At 43.6% G+C, this 20,821-nt stretch overlaps 2 protein-coding genes across 4 annotated transcripts; both read right to left on the bottom strand.

The window, feature by feature from the left end:
* Nucleotides 1-276: 276 nt before the first annotated feature.
* tspan4b (tetraspanin 4b) lies at nucleotides 277-9,323 on the bottom strand. Its single transcript, XM_046307400.1, has 8 exons — nucleotides 8,800-9,323; nucleotides 7,661-7,730; nucleotides 6,038-6,229; nucleotides 5,801-5,875; nucleotides 5,330-5,425; nucleotides 2,331-2,444; nucleotides 1,870-1,953; nucleotides 277-1,012 (listed from the first exon to the last, which is right to left on the bottom strand). Exons 2-8 carry the CDS (start codon nucleotides 7,727-7,729, stop codon nucleotides 944-946), a joined length of 699 nt encoding a protein of 232 aa, XP_046163356.1. The 5' UTR covers nucleotide 7,730; nucleotides 8,800-9,323; the 3' UTR covers nucleotides 277-943.
* A 926-nt stretch (nucleotides 9,324-10,249) lies between these two features.
* LOC124000773 lies at nucleotides 10,250-19,437 on the bottom strand. 3 transcript variants are annotated; one of them, XM_046307371.1, is made up of 2 exons: nucleotides 19,297-19,386; nucleotides 10,250-12,356 (listed from the first exon to the last, which is right to left on the bottom strand). In XM_046307371.1, the coding sequence occupies exon 2, from the start codon at nucleotides 11,795-11,797 to the stop codon at nucleotides 10,475-10,477; it is 1,323 nt and encodes a 440-aa protein (XP_046163327.1). In that variant the 5' UTR covers nucleotides 11,798-12,356; nucleotides 19,297-19,386; the 3' UTR covers nucleotides 10,250-10,474. The 3 variants fall into 3 exon arrangements, with proteins under 3 accessions (XP_046163327.1, XP_046163325.1, XP_046163324.1); XM_046307369.1 differs by lacking the exon at nucleotides 19,297-19,386 and adding an exon at nucleotides 12,984-13,372; XM_046307368.1 differs by lacking the exon at nucleotides 10,250-12,356 and adding an exon at nucleotides 16,621-18,962 and having other exon boundaries at nucleotides 19,297-19,437.
* Between the last annotated feature and the right edge of the window lie 1,384 nt (nucleotides 19,438-20,821).

Raw genomic sequence — 20,821 nt, 5'->3', positions numbered from 1 at the left:
TAGTCCATTTATAATGATATGAGATATTTATTTCATTAGAATGACGAACCCTGACCTCTTCAGTTGTCTATTGGACAGAAATAAGTATTTGAAAGCATAGGCTCATCTCAGAACTATAAGAAGTGAATTCATACAGACAACACCTCATACACACAATATGGAAAACAAGTTGTTTGAACTATTACCACATTCATAATCAGAGATTCATCCATTTGGTTTAGTGTATTTGACAAAATGTGCAAGTTCACAAAACAAATACCACTTCACAAGCATATACAAATTACAATGGATTTACATTTTATTTGCTTTTGATAAGGCTCACTTTTAAACATATAGTTTTGACTTCTGGTTAAAAGATGCTGCAGTTGAACAGAATACTGTAACTGTTTCTTTGGGGCAAATCCCACTGCTTGTCCATGGGCATCAGAGCAAGCACTTTACAACTAAACAATATAATTTGTATCGCCTAATAGTAAAAGTAACAAGCAGCATGTCTCCAATAGTTACAAATAATGTTATTCCTTATACAGGATAACTACATGGCTGTATTGCAGTTGTGTTGTGCAGATCAGATCTCTAAAAGACAATTTCATTACACTTCTCCAGGCGTTGTGAGATCTGAGCAACATGACTTCAATGAAGATGACCTGGAATGTGCCCCATGGTTTTTAATGCGGTGTTCTAAGAACAATCAATCCAGATAAACAACCCTTCAAATGTGTGTGCTCATTAAAATAGATTTACTTCAAACTTAACAGAATTGAACACAAGGATGATCTGGATTTAATGTTCTGAAAAACCATTCCAAGCAGCTGTTATCTCACATTTAGGATCCAGCTAACACTTTTTAGTTATTTTTCAAATAACCGAAGGACAACCTTAAGGGAACATGAACTCTCTGCCAGCTAGGGAGTCTCTCATTCAGCCTCTTGTCTGTGAAGGATCAGTCCAGGTACTTCTCAGCACGGAGGATCTGGCAGTACATCAGCAGGGAGAAAATCAGGGCCAGGATCTGAAACGACGAGAATGTATTTGAGTTATACAAATGGTGACCTATATTTCACAAAACTGGATTAATTGAATTGTTTGCCAGATAAGTTTCCTAAATTATTCAATTTTTTAATTTCATATTTGTAGCTCATATTTCTTAGTTAATCAATTTTAGATATGTTACAACACTCAATATTTTCAATAACCCAGATTCCAGTGGTGTAAAGTACTTTTAAGTTAAAAAAAATGTTTGTCGTTTTTTGGGATATCTGTACTTTACTATACATTTTTGACAACTTTTACTTTCACTCCACCACATTCCTAAATACATTTTTTTTACTCATACATTTTCCCTGACAAAAATACATTTAGAATGCTCATGCAGGACAGAATTATGGCATCTATGAATATAACGAATATAACGCTTTGTCAACCCTACTGTCTCTGATCTGGCGGACTCCCAAAACAACTACTGTGTAAATGATGTTTGAGTGTGCCTCTTTCTGTCCGTAATTAAAAATAATACGAGAATAGTGCTGTCTAGTTTGCTTAATAAGGAATTTAATGAATAGCATTTACTTTGTACTTTTACTCAAGTATGACAATTTAGTACCTTTTCTCCCACTGCACTTAAGTACAATTAAAACCAGATACTTTGAGTTATTTTCTGTTAAGGTATCTTTACTTTTACTCAAGTATGACACTTGAGTATGTTTTCCACCACTGCAAGATTCAAGCTTTCTTTATAAACATGCAAGTGAAGTTTTATCTGGCTGTTTATCAAATTTAGTTGACTAACAATGATCCCGCTTGGTGGAATTACAACCCTGGCTTATTGATTGTGATTAATTGATTGATCTATTAATATGTTGTAATTACCTGGACAATACCAATACAGACTCCAAACACCAGGACAGAGGGGATGTTGTCCAGGAGCCACTGTCTGGCCTTCTGATAACATGGCTGCGAGAGGGAAGAGGAAAAAGGGAAAGGAGGAGAGGGAAATGGGAAAGAGAAAAGGGCAAAGGAGCAGTAGGGGAGGGTGGGGGACAGAGGGAGATGGGGGTTGGGTAGGGGGGGGGAAGAAGAGTGGAGGACAGATGTTGGAGAGAAGCAGAGCAATATGTTGATGAGAATTGGGTGTTGAAAGAATGCAGTCGAGAAAATAAATTGTATCGTCACAGTCATGTCATTCTTTACAGTCTTGTAAGTGTGAGCACACGTGCAGATCTGGACTCTTAGCAAGAAATGTAGGCAGCTGGGAAATGTCTTGTGCGCAGCCTGTTGAACATTGACTCCCCCCCCCCCCCGCCCCCCCTACATTTAAAAAGTGGTCTGACCTCGATCCATTCTTCAACACATTGGTCCATCCCACCGGAGCAGCAGGAAAAGGGGAGCGTTCCATTGACCACGAGGTACCAATCTGTTTTGTTGGTGACGCCGCAGCACTTGAACTAAGAAACAAATATTGCATATTTGTTATTATCTCTGTTGGTCTCTGACTCTGTCAGATCCTTAGTTTGTCTGAAAATGTGCCTCTAAAAATGTGTCCCTGGATCAGCAATTGCACAGCCCTTCAGACTCACTGATGCTGTATGTACATGGATGTACATTTCTAGCCAATCAAGGAGATTAAAAGCGATAGTGCCAGATGTTGGCCCTTTTTATACTTACGCAGAGTCAGATGAACTCATGGATGCTATTTTTATGTCTGTCCAGTATGGTGGAAGGTATCTTCGCGAGCCAATGCTAACTAATGTTTGCGCAATGGCTCGAAGTCTACTGGAACGGCTACAAATAGCATGCTGACTCTGGTTAAGTAAGGGCAATTGCTACATCCATATTTATATATATGAATGATATGTAGACATTGATTCTTGAAGAATATAACTTATAAATGCCTTCATGAGCTTAGTGCAACTGTCTTACCACAATATTTTTTGAACCACCCAAAATATAAGCTTGTTTTACTCCAATGTTTATAAACAAAGTAAAACCATGGATGGTCAGTTCCGAGGGGTATACTACGAAGCAGGTTTAAGGAGTAGGGGCAGCTTAGGTCAACTTTGAGTTCAACTAGGTATTACCGGTCATACGAACGTGGCTCATCTTTTAGCCAGGCAAATTTCTATGGCAACGAGTTCTTCAGAACTCACGGCTAACTCCATTTACCCTGAATGAAATGACTGAGCCGCAAGTTGTGGACCAGATCTCTCCCTATGGCAAAGATTGCATCGTCCCCTTCATTTGAGGAAGTCGACTGGTTAAATATTTTATTAATCAAAAGTTTTTTGTGTGTAAAATGTTTTGGTTAAAATATCAAATTGCACATTTAGTAATGACAGAAGGCAACTTCACGCAATGTAACACTTTTGTATAACTTAACTATTCATAGGAGTGGGGGGAAATGGAGTTGATAAGCACACCAACGACTGCATTAACGACAAGTAATACAATAACTACATTTCTAAAAGCCTGTTTAACTTGAACTTTTCTTTCGTTTTGGTTTCGGCACAATTGAAAATGTGGCACTGACTCGCCCATGGATTGACATTTCAGCATTGTCTTAATGAACAGGCTGGTGTTCGGCTAGCCATGTGCGACATGCACGCGCAGTTACAAGCTCGCTAGAGTTAGCCACAGCCGGCCAAGCAATATCCACTGCTGTAGTGTGGATGAAGCCTGAGCTGGAATCTGAAGCTGTTTAGCTTTAGAAAACTCTGAGTAGATCTAACTTGCTTTGTAGGATACCCCTCTGGCATCCATGGCTCTGAATTTGAGAGTGGTTACTTTCTCCAGCCCATCATTCAGTTTTTCCTGAGAGGGGACAGGGCCGGATTACAGAACAGGCATGCAGGGCACATGCACCCGGGCCCCAGATAGTATATGATGGCAAAATGTGTAGATTTGCAGGAAATTAAGCTGTACAACTGCACAATTGTTTCTGTCTCATGGTAAAATATGAACAAAAGCGTGAGATTGGTTGAATCAACCTGGTTGAATCAACCTGGTCTCCACGTTATTTCAATGAAATGACGTTGAACCAACATGGAATAGATACCCAGTGGAGAGCTATAAATCAGCAAACGTGTAGAATTGCAGGAAGTTAGCTTTAAAACGGCAACATTTTATCTTAGCCTCAAGAGAAAATGTGTAAATGTTTCTCTCTGCACGATGCCAAAATGTGTTGAAATGCAGGAAGTTAGCTGATTTCCAAAAAATAAAAACTGCGGATTGGCCCATTAATGATCACTAAGGCCGGGATCGCCTACACCCGCATAGCTGGGCTGCATGCACTACATGAAACATAATAGAATGTTAAATTGAACGTAAACTGTGCTGTACTGGACGACCAGTTGAAAAACAGGGAGGGGTTGGGTTCTGACTTCAACATGCACTTCTGCCTTTTAAATACGTCAGCCATTGCTTCAAGCCACACACACACCGAACAACGCAAACGTACCTCAATGTCTGTTCAAGGACATTTTGGGGAAACATTCAGTTTCAAGCTGTTCAACAGGGTAGCAAACATTCAAGTGAACTGAACGCACCCCTGGTGTTTTGGCGATGTCGGGTGTGTAACTGAATTAGTGCTGTCAAATCAGTGAGCGTCTGCTCGTGTTGTCGTCACAAAGCCACACCCATCCCACTCATATTAGAAGTTCAAAACGAGAAATATTGACACAAATTGAAAATCATTTAACGAAATAAGGATTTATATCAGTCTAAAGCGACTCATCCCATGGCAGTATACGCAATAGCCTACCGCACAGGCTGCTTGTGGATTTGACAGCTGTAAATGCAGTTCCACCTCCTACATCCCCAAATCAATTGAACATCTTCCTAATTTTGAGTTGCATCCCCCCAGGTCTTGAAAGCATTTCACGGGGATGCTGGCCCATGTTGACTCCAATACTTCCCACAGTTGTGTCAAATTGGCTGGAAGACCAATCTTGATACGTATGGGAGACTTTTGAGTGTGGAAAACCCCAGCAGCATTGCAGTTCTTGACACAAACCGGTGCGTCTGGCAACTACTACCATACCCCGTTCAAAGGCACTTAAATATTTTCTTGCCTCATTCGTCCTCTGAATGGCTACACATAAAAAGGCTTAAAAATCTTCCTTTAATCTGTCTCCTCCCCTTTGATTCCCCTGGTCAGTCTATGTCATGGAACGAGCAGGTGTTATTGTTTTGTATGATCAGAAAGTCCTTACTATCATCGTCAGTCAGTTTTAAGTGATTTATCACTAAATCCACACTGAACAGACACGAGCACCATATAAGGTAACAGACTAGAGATTGGTGGGTTTCCCATAACCCCCCCATCCCCCTCTACCATTTTCTGCACATTGTCCCATGACTTCTTCAGTCCTTCGTCTGTCAAGTAACCCTTCATCCCCTCCTTTAACTCATTCTGCGCTTTCGTGTCCAGCTGTGAGAGAGAGAGAGAGAGAGAGAGAGAGAGAGAGAGAGAGAGAGAGAGAGAGAGAGAGAGAGAGAGAGAGAGAGAGAGAGAGAGAGAGAGAGAGAGAGAGAGAGATGAAGTGTGGGCTTTGATATACTTGCAGAATATGAGACGGATATAGGGGATGATGTAGATGTACAGAAGGCTTCTATAATGTAGTCTGTACCACCTCTTTGTCTATCAGTATATCATTTTTTTTAAACACTGGTTGTTCATTTAGTGGTAATATAGTGGTAAAACTTTACTAAGGACCCTCATTTGGGGTTGTTCAACATTAGTGGGTGAAACTGGATCTTTATGAGTGGCCAGGAGGATTGTAGATGGATGGTAGACTGGACTCACCTCTTTGTGAAAGATATGGAGGACCAGGGTTAGAGTCACCTCTGTCAAGACCAGGAGCAAAAGGATTACAAAGAACTGTGGGGAGGGAGGGAGGGAGAGAAAGAGAGAGATGGGTTAGATATTTAATCCTTTGGACCTGTGAGTGTGTGTGGTTTTGTGTGTTGTGGTAAGTTGACTTGTAAAGGTATTTAACATGGTTGAGGTGGACCCATGTTTTGTGATGTCATGGGGACTCACCGTCATCAGCAGGCAGCGCTGCTCCTTCAGGGCACCAAGGCAACCCAGGAAGCCTGTCACCATGGTGACGCCTCCAGCGACCAGAAGTAGGTTTGCTGCGGAGAGTGAGGGAAAAGACAGCGGGAGGGAGGAGAACTCGGACTGGGTGAATGATAGCCACACTCCCACTCCAAACAGGCCACACCCTCCCAGCTACAGAGGAGACAGGAGACACAAAAGGTGACTTACGGTGAATCTCAAAACGTAAAGTGGTGGTTTATTCCTAGGTGAACTGTCAGAAGTAGTTGCCTCCATAGTTAGAAGATAGGACATGGGAAAGGAAGCAAGTTTTTGCATTGGGATTCACCCTGCCTTTTGTGACTGATCCCAGATCTGTATGTGTTTACATGTGTGAAAGCACTTACAGATGGGACAAGGCTACCCTGTGTTATAAGTTGTGCATTTTATAGCTAAAACAGAGCAAAGTCATCAATGCTGTCTGCTTGACCTACATAAGTAGAGATCTGGAAGGAGTCTTACTGTTGAGCGTGTTTCCATATGTTCCTACCAACTAACATATGTCCAGTCAACGACACACCAGAGCGCCATTTTATGTCTTGGTGCCGCCAACCAGAGGCTTTATCATGACCATTTTTCTCTTAAAAAAAAACTCCATAGCCCGCACTTTATGATATCTAGTTCAGAGTTTGTATTCACATTCCTAGTGTTGCTAGCCAATACTGTACATTACATGTGGTGCATGGTGAACTTGTTCCCCAATTAATCACGTTAATCTGGGATCACAAATATATTAATTTGGGGGACAAATAAATAGACCAAACTTGAACATAATAGAAACAGGACCACAACAAAACTTGAACAAGGCCAGATTGGAATCAGACTAGTTTAAGACCAGAATTTACAATCTCTTATGGTATGTAAGTATGTAGACTGGAACAGGCCAGAACAGACCAGAACTGAGCCAGAACAGGACAAGAATAGAGCTAGAAGAACACCGTAATAGAACCACACAAACAGGACTAGACAAAGACCAGAAACAGACCAGAACTGAGCCAGAACAGGACAAGAATAGAGCTAGAAGAACACCGTAATAGAACCACACAAACAGGACTAGACAAAGACTAGAAACAGACCAGAACTGAGCCAGAACAGGACAAGAATAGAGCTAGAAGAACACCGTAATAGAACCACACAAACAGGACTAGACAAAGACCAGAAACAGATCAGAACTGAGCCAGAACAGGACAAGAAGAGAGCTAGAAGAACACAGTAATAGAACCACACAAACAGGACTAGACAAAGACCAGAAACAGATCAGAACTGACCCAGAACAGGACAAGAAGAGAGCTAGAAGAACACCGTAATAGAACCACACAAACAGGACTAGACAAAGACCAGAAACAGATCAGAACTGGAACCGGAGCTTAAAAGCTCCATCTGTGATATCAAACAGCCTGGACCCTCCCGCTTTGTTTGGTAATCTATATTCTTCAAGATTCAAACAATGGGTATAGCGTACTGTATGTCATTTATTTAAATGACTATTGGACAGCAGAAAATCAAACAGATTGTGCCTTTTAAAAACTGAGGCATACTAAAGGACAGAGATGTGAAGGTACTGACCCAGAAGATGAGGTTGAAGACGAACATGAGGTATTTCACGCAGCACAGGCACCTCCGAGAGGCTGACATCCTGACAGAGAGAGAACAAAATATTCGATATACTAATATCAAGTTCAAGCTAATTGGGTTATAACAAGTTCAAGACAAGACTTGAGAAATCTACTTAACTCTACTCAAGTATACCTTGGGCAGGCAGCACATTCGAGGTGTGATTGTGGCGGCAGATGGTTTGGTGTATTGTGCTTAGTTTTGTTGTTACTGTATTTATATGGTGTGTCTGTGGTTAGTTGTGTGTGTGGGGGGGGTGTCTATGCCTGTGTTGTAGTGTTCTTAGCCAACCAGTTCAGTATGTATGGTGGACTTGCTCCCTAGCCTGTGGGTCTGATAAGTCACACAGTCACTGTGGTGGAATCTAGTGACCTGTTCCACACACAGGAAGTCAGTTTGTCAGAGCACAGGAAGGAACCTCCCTTCTCCTGCTGTACTGCTAATTGTGTGCGTGCTTGCTAATTGAACTCATGTAGGGCGGTCGGTCGTGGAAGGTTACCATGACCAGCCACAGACAGGATAAACATGACTCGTAACACGACTGGAAGTGAAGCTCATTCTAAAGGCATGCTGATGCTAGAGTGCAGAATAGTGTGGTAGAATAGACTTTAAAAAACTACTTAGAACAGAATGAAATCGAGAAGTGCTTCGTTTGTTTATAGATGTACAATAAGAGGCGGTCTTTGGGGAAGACTTCTTGGTCAAGCAAAAATGACATTGATGTTGGTAGTGTGAACTAATGCCAAAGTATTTTATGCGTTTTTACTTGTTCACCACTTAGAATGGACATAAATGGAGGCAGACTTACAGAAGAAGAAGAAACTACTTTGGCTTAAGTTCTGCTATAAATTATGTGAAATATAAATTATTCACAGCCTTAGACAACCAAATTGTCATAAATCAATATATGCCATTACTAGGATTCATGCATACACAGTCAAGGCATACCTGCCATGGCGGAGACCTTTAACGTGTGTGTGTGTGTGTGTGTGTGTGTGTGTGTGTGTGTGTGTGTGTGTGTGTGTGTGTGTGTGTGTGTGTGTGTGTGTGTGTGTGTGTGTGTGTGTGTGTTTTAATTAAGCCTACTGTACCTGTCTGACAGTTGGCTCCACAGGCTTGATATACAAACAAATGAGTAGAAAAATTCCAGGCTAGGGAATCCACTTTTGTTCTCTTGGCTCTTCTTCTTTTGAGTTGATTTTATTTCAACTCAATTAACATATGTTTTGGATTCAGAACCCTTTGTTCTGTTTTAAACGGTCCTCCAGATTAAAAAGCTACATTTGAGTTTCCCCTCTTTTGTCGTCCTCCCCTCTCGCTATGGATTGTTCTTAGGATAGAATACCAGTTTCTTGCGCTCGCTCTTTCTTTTCCTCAACTCCTTTCTCTCTGTCCACTGTAGAATTCTTGTCAACCTTTAGATGAACTCTCCTCCCTTAAATCTTTAACTCAGTTGATACATTTAATAAGTCCATCCCTACATCTCGAGTTTGTTTATCCTTTCTCCCTCTTTTCTACTACAATGCAGTTCTCTCTTTCTCTTCTCAATAACTTCCAGATGTGACTGTGTTGTTGCCGCTCTCTCTCTTCTCTCTCTTTCTCTCTCTCTCTCCCCCTCCTCCCTTCATTATTTTTGCCATCCCTCCTCCATCGCCTCTTCCTCCTCACCCCCATCCCCTTACTCACAACATCTCTCTCTCGCCCTCCCTTCCTCTCTCTCACTCATTCTCCCTCTCCAAACAAACATTCTCTGTCAGATTATCCTATTCAGCAGAGAGACATTTAAGGCATTCATTTGCCATAGTAGCAGATTTTTTTCTCTTCCTTTTTCTCTGATTCTGTTGTTTGCACCCCCCCCCCCCACCCCCCAACACACACACACACTTCCTCCCCCCTCCTGAACAAATGGTTGAGGGGTGTAGTGGAGTTTTGACCAGGATAAAATAGAACATTTTGGCTTACGTAACATGTCCTACCAAGGACATTGCCTTTACAGTGATCAATCTTAGTAAAAGTGGTTGTTTTATCTAGGTTTCATGTGTGATCACAGCAGAGGGTTTTCCCTGATTTAGTTGTTTGCCTGAAAAACTGTGTTTGATCTCTGCTTGAGGTACCTGTTGTTTTTCTGCTAGATGTTTGCAACAAATGCAACTGTGCAAAAACAGACCAATAGAACGGAAGGCCTGTGCGTCACCACCACACCAGCTCTTTACTGCAGGTTACATAATTGAACTCTTCTCTGATCATAAAGATAGGGAAAGACACCACCTAGTGGTCATAATCGGCAACACATAAAATCAAAGCCTAACTATGAGACAAATCTACTTCTACTGAAGTCAAATATTCACTTAGCCCCCCATTGACATCAATGCATGATTAAGTGAATATTCAACTTCAATGGAAGTCAAGATTCCTCCCTATGGATTGAGTGCTATTGAGTCAAGCAGTTCCAGAAATAAAGTGCATTTGCGGACAGCAAATGATTAAGCAAAAAGTATTAATATTCTGTCAAGTTCAACAACTTCATTCTAGCACATTCTCTCCACATTCTAAAACTTTATTAAACTGAAAACGGTTAAGAAATAACACCATACAAAATACAACTGGTAAAACGTATGGCTATACACACACAACCATTCATTTTGTTGATAGAGCACACAATCACAGATCAATACAATGTTGAAGGCCTTTTCAGTAGTACAAAAATATTAGAAACCTTTACAATTATCACCTAGAAAAACCTTTAATGGGAAAACTGTTCTATTTTTAAACTGCAGTGGTTAGACAGAATGCCGCTCCTCCGTTCTGCTCACCTCTTTCACTCTCGTTTTCTTTCTTTCCATTCCCTTCTCCCCTCTCCATCTCCTTTTCACTTTTCCCCTCTCTGTTGCCCCCTCCTGTCTTTTTCTCAGAGTCAGATTTCGAAAGTGAAGGAGGAGCCATTTTCTCCAGCACCTCCTCCACTCCCTCATCAATGTACAACAGAGGCTCCTTCTCCTCCCATTTCTCTGCCTCCTTGCTCCCAGCCACTCCAACTGCCCCATCAGGCCCACCCCTCTCTCCCTCGGTCTCGTTGGCTATGAATGTGCTCAGCACAACATCTGTTCCAGCCCCCTCTCTCTTGTTGTCCTTTGGGCTCCCTCCCTCCTCCACGCCCTCACCCTCCTCCCTGTCCCCGCCCCCTAGCTTCACTGGCCCCGCCCAGGCATCTTCCTCTGCTCCTTTCTTCCACTTGGAACTCTTCCCGTTCCGGACACCGGACCCAAAGTACTCGGTGCGGCACTGCCTCTTTCGTCTGACGCCCAGATATATGCAGTAGACCATGCCCGGGAATATAACACAGACCAGGAGAATGGCAATGATGATCCAGAACCAGCTGAGCGAACTTTGCTTGACCCTGCCCACCGTAGAGTCATGATCTGTGGAGGTGGAGGTCGTAGCGGGGGTTGTGAAATGGCTGGGAGTGCTGTTGACCGATGGGGAGGCGGGTGCTTGGGTAAGTCCCTCTGTGTGGCTGGCAGTACTCTCTGAGGCAGTGTGGATAGGTTCAGGTGTAGTAAAGGAGTCCTTCGTCAGATGAGGGGTGGTGTGGAGGGGCCCGACTGGGATAACAGAAGTCAGGTGGTCCTGGGATGTGGTTGGGAGATAAGAGGTGGTAGTCAGGACGTCTTGGGAGAGGGTGGATTTAGGGCCAGGTGGAGTGGTCGTATCTACAGGCCCTTCAGTGGTCACAGGGGATGGTGTCATCGTCTCAGCCTCTGAAGTAGTAGTTGGTGCATCAGAGGTGGGCTCCTGAACGGTTGTGATCTCAGGGTCTGTTAGTACTATAGTGATGTTATCTATGATAAGTACTGGAACAGAAGTTACCAGGGTGATTTCAGTGACAGGCTCTGCTGTAGTGACGACCACAGGAGCAGTCGTTGTCTTGGTGGTGGCCTCTGGTGAAGAGGCTGCCATCGTGCCGTCCTCAGTAGTAGGTGCTGCCATGCCATATTCAGGTACGGTGATGGGGACATTATCTTGGGCAGGGAGACTGGGCAGAGAGAGGGAGAGGAGCATAGCCCCGAGCATCAGTCGTACCCACTCCATACTGGGCAAGAACTGAGAGGGGTCACGGAGGTCAACAGTCACTAAAGGGTTTTGCTGACCTCTCTCAGATTACGTTTGTCTTCCTCTCTCTGAGGTGCGTCAGTGACAGCCTTGTGGCTTGAAAGGTATTGCAGGTTTCTTTTACAAGTCTAGAGGAGAAAAATTCCCATTCTAGAAAAGAAAAGCAGTATCTGTCATCAGCCACCGAGGCTCTTGGTTTGACTAGGGTTGGGTCAGGCTTTGATCTTCACTGTTCTCAAATTGTCCCTTTCTTTCAGGCCTTGCTCTTGTTAATAATCTAAGGTTTGACTTGAGTGTTAAGCATTTGAAGTGCATTTACGTAGTCAAACTTCTGTTCTCTTGCTGTCTCTCCTGGTTGCTGGGCTTGTGGTTAAACTTGTGTGCAAATAGGCCGGAAAGACACAACCCTTCTCTTCCTCTCTCGCTCTTCCGTTTTCTCCTCCCCCTGCACTTCACTTTACTTTTCTGTATGTCAGCTGTCTATTTCAGGTGCAACGTGAGAGATTGCAGCAACGGTGAACCAAAAAAGTCACGAGACCTACAGAGAAAAGGATAGATTGAAGGGTAAAGGAAGAAATGGAAGAAGGAATGGAGAGGTTATTTTATGTGTACATTCCCACATGTACTGTATAAATACATTTACCTCCTCACCGCATCCACTGTCTGGACCGCTGTAGATTTAAAATGCTTGCTTAGTACACGCCTACAAAATTAAGGAAGTTACCAACACCACTTCTTGTTGTTTATTCTTGTCCATGATGTCACCATCCATTTTAATTTGGTTTATAAATTAGTGACTAAAAGCAAGTAGGCCTGTCTTAAAAATGATAAATACATTTAAAAAACTATGATAAAATGAAGACTTAGAGACCAATTTATATAAAAAATAAAAAAACATATTTAAAGAAATTGAAAAATGTATTTAAAAGGAATTCTGAAGAGATACATTAGGAGGACTCTCTTCCTACAACAGCATGTCAGTAAATGTAACACAAGCCTATGAAAGTTCCTCGGATTGCGTTTTTGAAACATCTCTTTCCCTCCTTTTTCTTGCCTCCTCACACACAAGTCACAAAGTCATATTCTGTCGATTATTATCCAGATCCGTGCCTGTTTAGATCAGACGTATATCAATGTGTGCCACGAGACTTTCACTCTTACTTACCTACACGTGGCTTTGAGAGAACGTTTGGCTTTGAAATAATCAATCCACCATAAAGGCATTAGGCTTTAACTCGTGTACTGTGTGGATGACGTCCCCTGCACTAGTACTTGTATGAAGCACCTTTCTCTCACTCTCTTCCTCCGTCCGTCCCTCCCTCCTTTCTCTCACCCCTCCCTTATTCTCTCTAGTTGGTTCTCTCGATCTCTTCCCGTCAAGAGTATCAAATTCTCTGTAAAACAGTTTTGTTAACTACTAAAGAGAGATAGGTGGTGAGATGCCAAGTAACTTAAGAGCAGCTTCATTTGGTTTACCGTGTCATGTGCTTATTTTCTTGAGGAAAAAGGAGAAGTTGGTCCTATGAAGAATCTGTGTGTGTGTGTGTGTGTGTTGAAATGCTTGAGCCAGGGTGTGTTTGCACGCCTACACACAGGCCTACTTGGATGTGTGTGTGCTTGACGGTGTGCATGGGTTTGTGTTTGTGTGTGCGTATGTGCGTGCGTGCGTGCGTGCGTGTGTGTGTGTGCGCGTGCGCGTATGGGGAGCTGGCAGTCAAAGGGCGTAAGTTGTCAAAACGTGAGAATTCAAAGTAGAGAGAGTATGATGAAAATGCCATTTTATTATGTCAGTCCATGTTATTTTCACATCTTGGGACATTATATGTCAAACTTCAGCTGGTCGGGTATTACATTCTAGAGGGGTAGATTTTCTACTGTATTTACAGCTATACATTATTGATCAAATGGCCCGATCCATTATCAATTTCGAGGTAGGCCTATAGTCGATTCCAGTCGCCATGTTCACATGCACACCAATATTCCGTTATTATTTGGGATACTCAAGTATTCCTGTTTACAACAACCCGAATAAACTTGTATCCCAGTTATGAGAATCCCAGTTAAGATGCCTGGGATAATGCTGATCGTAGACAGGATAATGTGGCATGTAAACATCCTATTCCGTTCACTGTTGTTTTACATGATTTGTTCAGGCTCAGTTCCGCATAGTATCATGGGTACATTTAGGAATATTCTGTTTATGCAGGGATAATCGTAAGCGGTGGATAGACGGACTGTCGTGCTTCAATTTCTTAGGAAACTAATATATATATATATTTTTTGTGTTATTTCTTCAATTATTAGCCCAAGAAATGTTTTGTGTTATTACATACAGCTGGGAGGAACTTTTGGATATCAGAGTGGTGATAACTCCCCAGCAATATCAGTATTATGACCAGGAATAAGACTTTCCCGAATCGGATCCTCCTCTGATCCAAGAGGCTGTTCCAAAACTCTGCCGGGCGGAAAAGAGATACTCGGAGCTGATTTTTAGTTCGACTCAGAAGGCGCACCCACCGATTCTGAGTATATTACTTGCTGATATTCAGTCTCTGGATTATAAAGTTGACGAGCTCAGGGCAAGGATTTCCTTCCAGAGACACATCAGGGATTGTAACATACTCATGGCTCTCTCGGGAATATACTCTCTGAGTCCGTTCAGTTAGTTGGGTTCTCAGTTCATTGCGCAGACAAGAATAAATAGGGGAAGAAGAAGGGCAGGGTTGTATGTTTCATGATTAACTACTCATGGTGTGATTGTGATAACATACAGGAACTCAAGTCCTTTTTTTTACCCAACTTAGAATACCCCACAATCAAATGCCAACCGTATTACCTTCCAACAGAATTCTCTTTGGTTATAGTCAAAGCCCTGTATATTCCCCCTCAAGCCGACACCATGACGGCCCTCAAATAACTTTACTGGACTTTATGCAAACTGGAAACCACATATGCTAAGGCCACATTTATTGTAGCTGGGTATTTTAGCAAAGCAAATTTGAGGAAAACGTTACCGAAGTTCTATCAAAATATTGCCTGTAGTACTCGACCTTCAACACTCAACTCCAACTTCTGGGATGCCTACAAGGCCCTCCCCTGTTCTCCCTTTGGCAAATCTGATCATGACTCATGGCTCCTCCCTTCCTATAGGCAGAAACTCAAAGATGAAGTACCCGTGCTAAGGACTATTCAACGCTGGTCTGACCAATCAGAATCTGGGATGTGTTCCAGGTAGCCTCCGAGAACAACATAGACAAATACACTGATAAGGGGACTGGGATTATCAGGAAGTGTATAGGAGATGTTGTACACACTGTAACTATTAAAACCTACCATAACCATAAACCGCATTACCCCAAAACTGAAAGTGCGAACCATCGCATATAACCATGCAAGGTGATTGGGAATATGGCTGAATACAAACAGTGTAGTTATTCCTTCACCGGGTGCCGAAGACGTGGATGTCGATTAAGGCAGCTTCAGAGGGGTTGTGTTAAATGTGGAATACACATATTCCAGTTCCTTCCGTAAGGCAATCATACAGGCAAAACATCAGTATAGAGACAAAGTGGAGTCAACGGCTTCACGATTCAACATCTTAGACACGGGACATATGTGGCAGGGTCTACAGACAATCACGAACTATAAAGGGGAAACTAGCCATGTCGCAGATGTCTTGCTTCCAGACAAGCTAAACACCTTCTTCGCCCGCTTTGAGGATAACATAGTGCCACCGACGTGGCCCGCTACCAAGGACTGTGGACTCTCCTTCTCCGTGGCCGATGTGAGTAAGACATTTAAGCGTGTTAACCCTCACAAGGCTGCTGGCCCAGACTGCATCCCTAAAGTCAGAGCATACGCAGACCAGCTGGCTGGAGGGTTTAAGGACATAGTCAATCTCTCCCTATTCCAGTCGGTTGTCCCCACATACTTCAAGATGTCCACTATTGTTCGTCTACCCAAGTAAGCAAAGGTAACTGAACTACATGACTATCGCCCCCCCCCCCCACTTCTGTTATCATGAAGTGATTTGAGAGACTAGTCAAGGATCACCTCTACCTTACCTGAGACCCTAGACCCACTTCAATTTGCTTACCGCCCCAATAGGTCCACAGACTGTACAATCACCATCACACTGCACACTGCCCTATCCCATCTGGACAAGAGGAATACCTATGTAAGAATGCTGTTCATTGACATAGCTCAGCATTCAACACCATAATACCCTCCAAGCTCATCATTAAGCTCGAGGCCCTGGGTCTGAACTCCGCCCTGTGCAAATGGGTCCTGGACTTCCTGACGGGCTGACCCCAGGTGGTGAAAGTAGGAAACTACACCTCCACTTCGCTGATCCTCAACACTGAGTTTCCACAAGGATGCGTGCTCAGCCCCCTCCTGTACTCCCTGTTTACCCATGATTGCGTGGTCCAACTCAATCATCAAGTTTGCAGATCACCTAACAGTAGTAGGTCTGATTACCAACAGTTATGAGACAACCTACAGGGAGGAAGTGAAGGCCCTGGGAGTGTGGTGCCAGGAAAATATCCTCTCACGTAACGTCAGCAGAACCAATGAGCTGATCGCAGACTTCAGGAAAACAGCAGAGGGAGCACGGGAGCATCCCCCCACGCCCCCGCACTGGCCACTTTAATAATGTTTACATATTTTGTATTACTCATCTCATATGTAAATACTATATTCTATCATATTCTACTGTATCTTAGTCTATGCCGCTCTGACATTGCTCGTCCAAATATTTGTATATTCTTAATTCCATTCCTTTAACTTTATATTGTGGATATTACTTGTTAGATATTACTGCACTATTGGAACTAGAAACACAAGCATTTCGCTACACCTGCAATAACATCTGCTAAACATGTGAATGTGACATACACCTTTCAAATCAAATTGTATTTAAACAGCTTATCTATAATAAGACCTTAACTAAGCTATTATCTGGAATACAGTACGCATGAAAACGTGGCAGTCAGATAAATGAAGCTAAATTGTTTATGCCAAGTGCAGTTCACCAATCCGTTTTGTTTGACTAGCTCCTGATAACAGTGCATGTACAGTATTAGGAGTCAACAGTATTTATCTCGGTGTGTTTGTAGAAATGGCACCTTTCTCCTCGTTGCTGTTTGACACATGACGATGATGTGTCACTAACAAGGTCTGAATTGTCTTAAAATGGGAACTCTCTTATCAAGTGTTATTTCCAGTTAGACATGTTGTTCTAATCTCTCTCTCTATTCCTCTCTCTGATCAGACCCAGGCTTAATCTGTCTTTCAATAGACTTATGTAGATCTTATACTTTTGTTACAGCCAATAAACGTACAGATTATTGGAAATGTTTCAACTCTGTCAGGATTATAGTTTTCAAATCTACATTTACATTTAAGTCATTTAGCAGATGCTCTTATCCAGAGCGACTTACAATCTGCCATGGAATTGGTGAACTAAGCATGAACATTTCTCTCCAAAGTAATTTGGAGCACTGTAGTACAAAAAAACGGAATCATACGCAGGTCTCCAACAATGTTTGCTCTGTAGTTTCTTCTGGTATCACGCTGCCATTTGCATACCAGAAATCGGTGATGTCCTCCAGTGTCACTTTGGGTTGAGTCCACAGGTTGTCACACTCTACCCCTTTCTGCCTCCCCTGCTCCCTCCTCCCCCTCTCCTTCCCCCTCTCCCTCCCTCTCTCCCTCCGTTTATGGCCGGGTCCCATGGTGGAGCCGTTGGCGTACCAGAATTCCACCCTCTCCTCCACCGATGATATCTGGTCAACCCACAGGTTCTCCAGATCCACCCCTGACACCTTCTCTCCTCCTCTCCTCACTCTCCTCTCCCTCTCTCTCTGGACTGACAAACGCACCGATAGGAAGACGGTGAGACCAAGGAAGACCGAAGCAGTCAATCCCAGAGCCCACAGAACAATGAAACAGACCAGTCTAGTAGAGCCAGGAGGCAACGGTGGGGACCTTTCGTCTGCCTCTCCGCACTCAGGACGATGATGCACATTGTTTTCAGTTGTGTTGTTCAGCCTGTCGTCATAGCCTGAGATTGTGTGGTTGTGTCCGAGGGAATGAGTATGAGTTTTCTTATTCAAATGTACTGTTGTGTTACGATTATTAGAGGTTGGGGTATTACTGTATGAAAGTGTGTCGGTGTAGTTGTCTGTGTTATTATCTGTAAATGTGTTTGCATTGATATGTGGAGCTGTGCTATTGTCAGCATGGGGGATTGAAACTGTGGCTGTGGTGTGGTCCTTAAACTGGCTTGGGTCATCAGGTTGTGTTTTGTAGCCGGTAGCCCTGTAAGTCACGGTCATGTGCTCATACAAACCAGGACGTGTGACTGTGTACGTAGGTGAAACCGTCGTTGTTGTTGCGACGCTGTTGGCCTTACTTTGTTCACCTCTGTTCAAACCTGACGCTCTACTAGTTGGGGTGATTGTGAAGAAGTCTCTCTGTGTTGTGTGGTAATCTCCTGAAGCAGTCTCTAGTCCTTGTGTAGCAGTGTGCTGGTCTGCTGCTTGTGATCTGTCTAAGTGTGGCTTCGCTAGCCTGGAGTCATTACTGGTGTCAGCAGCCCAAGTCTCGATGGAATTTGGTGTGTTCAGTTCTCTGGCTATTTCAATGTTGCTGCTGTCATAATACTCAGTCCCTTCCTCCCTGGGGAGAGTGGTGGTGCTGGGGTGGTCAGTTGTGGGTGAGGCTGTGTGTCTGCTGAAGGGAAGAGTCTCATGGTGATTGTGGCTCTCTGTTTCCTTCCTCATGTCTAGTGCAGTTGTGTGCCTGTTGCTCTTCTGTACGGCTGTGGTGGCGTAAGTGGCAGTTCCTGTTCTGAGAATGCCTCTTCCTTGAGTCGTTCTGCCTGAGTTGTTGACAGCTGCTAAGCGAGTGCTTTTCTTCAATGGTGTTTTAGACGTGCCACTAGTCCTACCAGGGTGGTTTTCAGTTGTGGAGAGTGGAGGCATCAGGGGTTCTGATGTTGGAGTGCTGATACTAAGGTCTAGAACTGTTGTTGTGGTTTCTGTGGCGCTCGGTGAAGCCGCAATGGTGGAATGGAGGACAAGAGTGGCGAAGAGGTGAGGAAGGCACAGGGCAAGGGAAATCAGAGCCCCTCTCATCATGTCTGTGTGCGAGAAAGAGGGGGACAGAGAAATATATAAATAGTGGGAAAGAGAGAGTACTAGAGAGAGGTAGAGAGAAAGAAAATTAGAAATAAAGAGAGAGAGAGAGCGTGAAAGAGTGAAAACGAGAGAGGCATCCAGCTAATCAGATTACTTTGTTTTGCTTGTAGTACTGTAGCACTCTCCCATTGCTTCCCATTGCCATTCAGTCTCATACCCAGTAAGTTGTCAGTTCTCGATGAAAAAGTCTAGCGATTTCATACAATTAGAGAACAATAACTCTGCTCAACATGGATAATAAAATATCTATGCAAATAAACAGAAAAGTACACATACCTAATTGTCCAGCTTTCTCATCTCACTGCCTCTTCCCTATTCTCTGTGATTTCCTCTTCTGCGGCGCCACTCATCATCGCACCCTGCTCTAACCACAAACCTCTCACTCGAAGTTGACACGAGGAAATGGTCTGTGTTGATTACCGTGGCAACAGAGCTATAAGGTGCAAGTTGTGGTATGATGATGTGGTATGACACGGCCCCTCCTCCATCCTCCATTGCTCAGTCCCCTTAGACGGCAGTTTGGAATAAAAACATGAGTTTACACCCCGCTTCCTGTTGACTCAATTCATCTCACATTTTACAGATTCAAAGTGACAAGTGAACGTTTGGCGAGAAAAGTGACAGACAGCATTCAAGTCTGTAATTATCATTTTTTTGCCATTGAGGTCAACAGTGATGTCTAACACTTTAGTCATAATGCAAAGTGATTTAAACATACTGATTATTCATCATGCCTGCTTGACAAAAAAGTATCCAGTGCAAATTAGGGGAATTTTTGTTAACACAATCATGGTCATCTGTAAAATGATTTTCCGTAGATGATGAATTTATGAACATGCGTGTACAGGATGTGTAAATGACATTTGTGGTAAACCGTGTGGGGTGTTGGGTTTAGTGTGCAGAGATCGACACAGACGGGGAGGCTTTAGTCCGCAAGAACAACTTTACTAACACAGAAAATAAACATAACAAAGAAAATCACTTAGGTTTGGCTCGGTCTTTCTTATCTACTGTGGCTTGGTGTCGGTCTCTCTCCGGTCTCTCTCGTGGTGTGCCACCATGCTCCTTTTATTTGGCCTCCATGGCTGGTTGGCCCTTTCCTCTAATTACCTCCACTTAGAGCTGTCCGTGTCGGGCTGCACGGCTCCCATATTCCCAGCAGAGGGAGCCAAAGTCGTCTCACGTACCTCTCCTCTATTACCATCCCCCGGGGTAGACCTCCTGGGATACTCCCCCCCCTTAGCCCTGACTGGGAGGGAGGCATGCTAAGGGCTAAGTTTGCATCCCTCCGGGATAGGGTGTCCGCATTACCGTGCCCGACCTGTGGATGACAGAGAAAGAGAATCGCTGTAAGGACAGGAACCAGCGGGTGACACGGTCATTTGTGTCCTTACCTCTTGCCATCCACACAAGAGGGGCATGGTCAGTGATCAGGGTGAACTTCCTCCCGAGGAGATAATACTTGAGGGTGTCCAGTGTCTACTTCATGGCGAAGCACTCCTTCTCGCCAATCAAGTATTTTTTTCTCCCTCTGGAGGAGTTTCCTGCTGACATACATGATGGGCTGCTCCTCGGCTTCCTGCTCTTGGGACAAAACGGCCCCTACCCCTGTTTCAGACGTGTCTGTCTGGACCAGGAGGTTTTTTGAGAAGTTCGGGGTGACGAGTACCCGGTGCGAACATAGCACATCCTTCAGGGCCAGGAACGCCGCCTCTGTGTCCTCTGTCCATCGCCCTGTCTGGGGTAGTCGTGCCTTTGTTAAGTCTGTGAGGGGAGAAAGTATTGCGGCAAAGTTAGGTAC

The sequence above is a fragment of the Oncorhynchus gorbuscha genome, linkage group LG16, assembly GCF_021184085.1.
Source record: "Oncorhynchus gorbuscha isolate QuinsamMale2020 ecotype Even-year linkage group LG16, OgorEven_v1.0, whole genome shotgun sequence".
NCBI lineage: Eukaryota > Metazoa > Chordata > Actinopteri > Salmoniformes > Salmonidae > Oncorhynchus > Oncorhynchus gorbuscha.
This window is presented reverse-complemented; position numbering and strand designations above follow the sequence as displayed.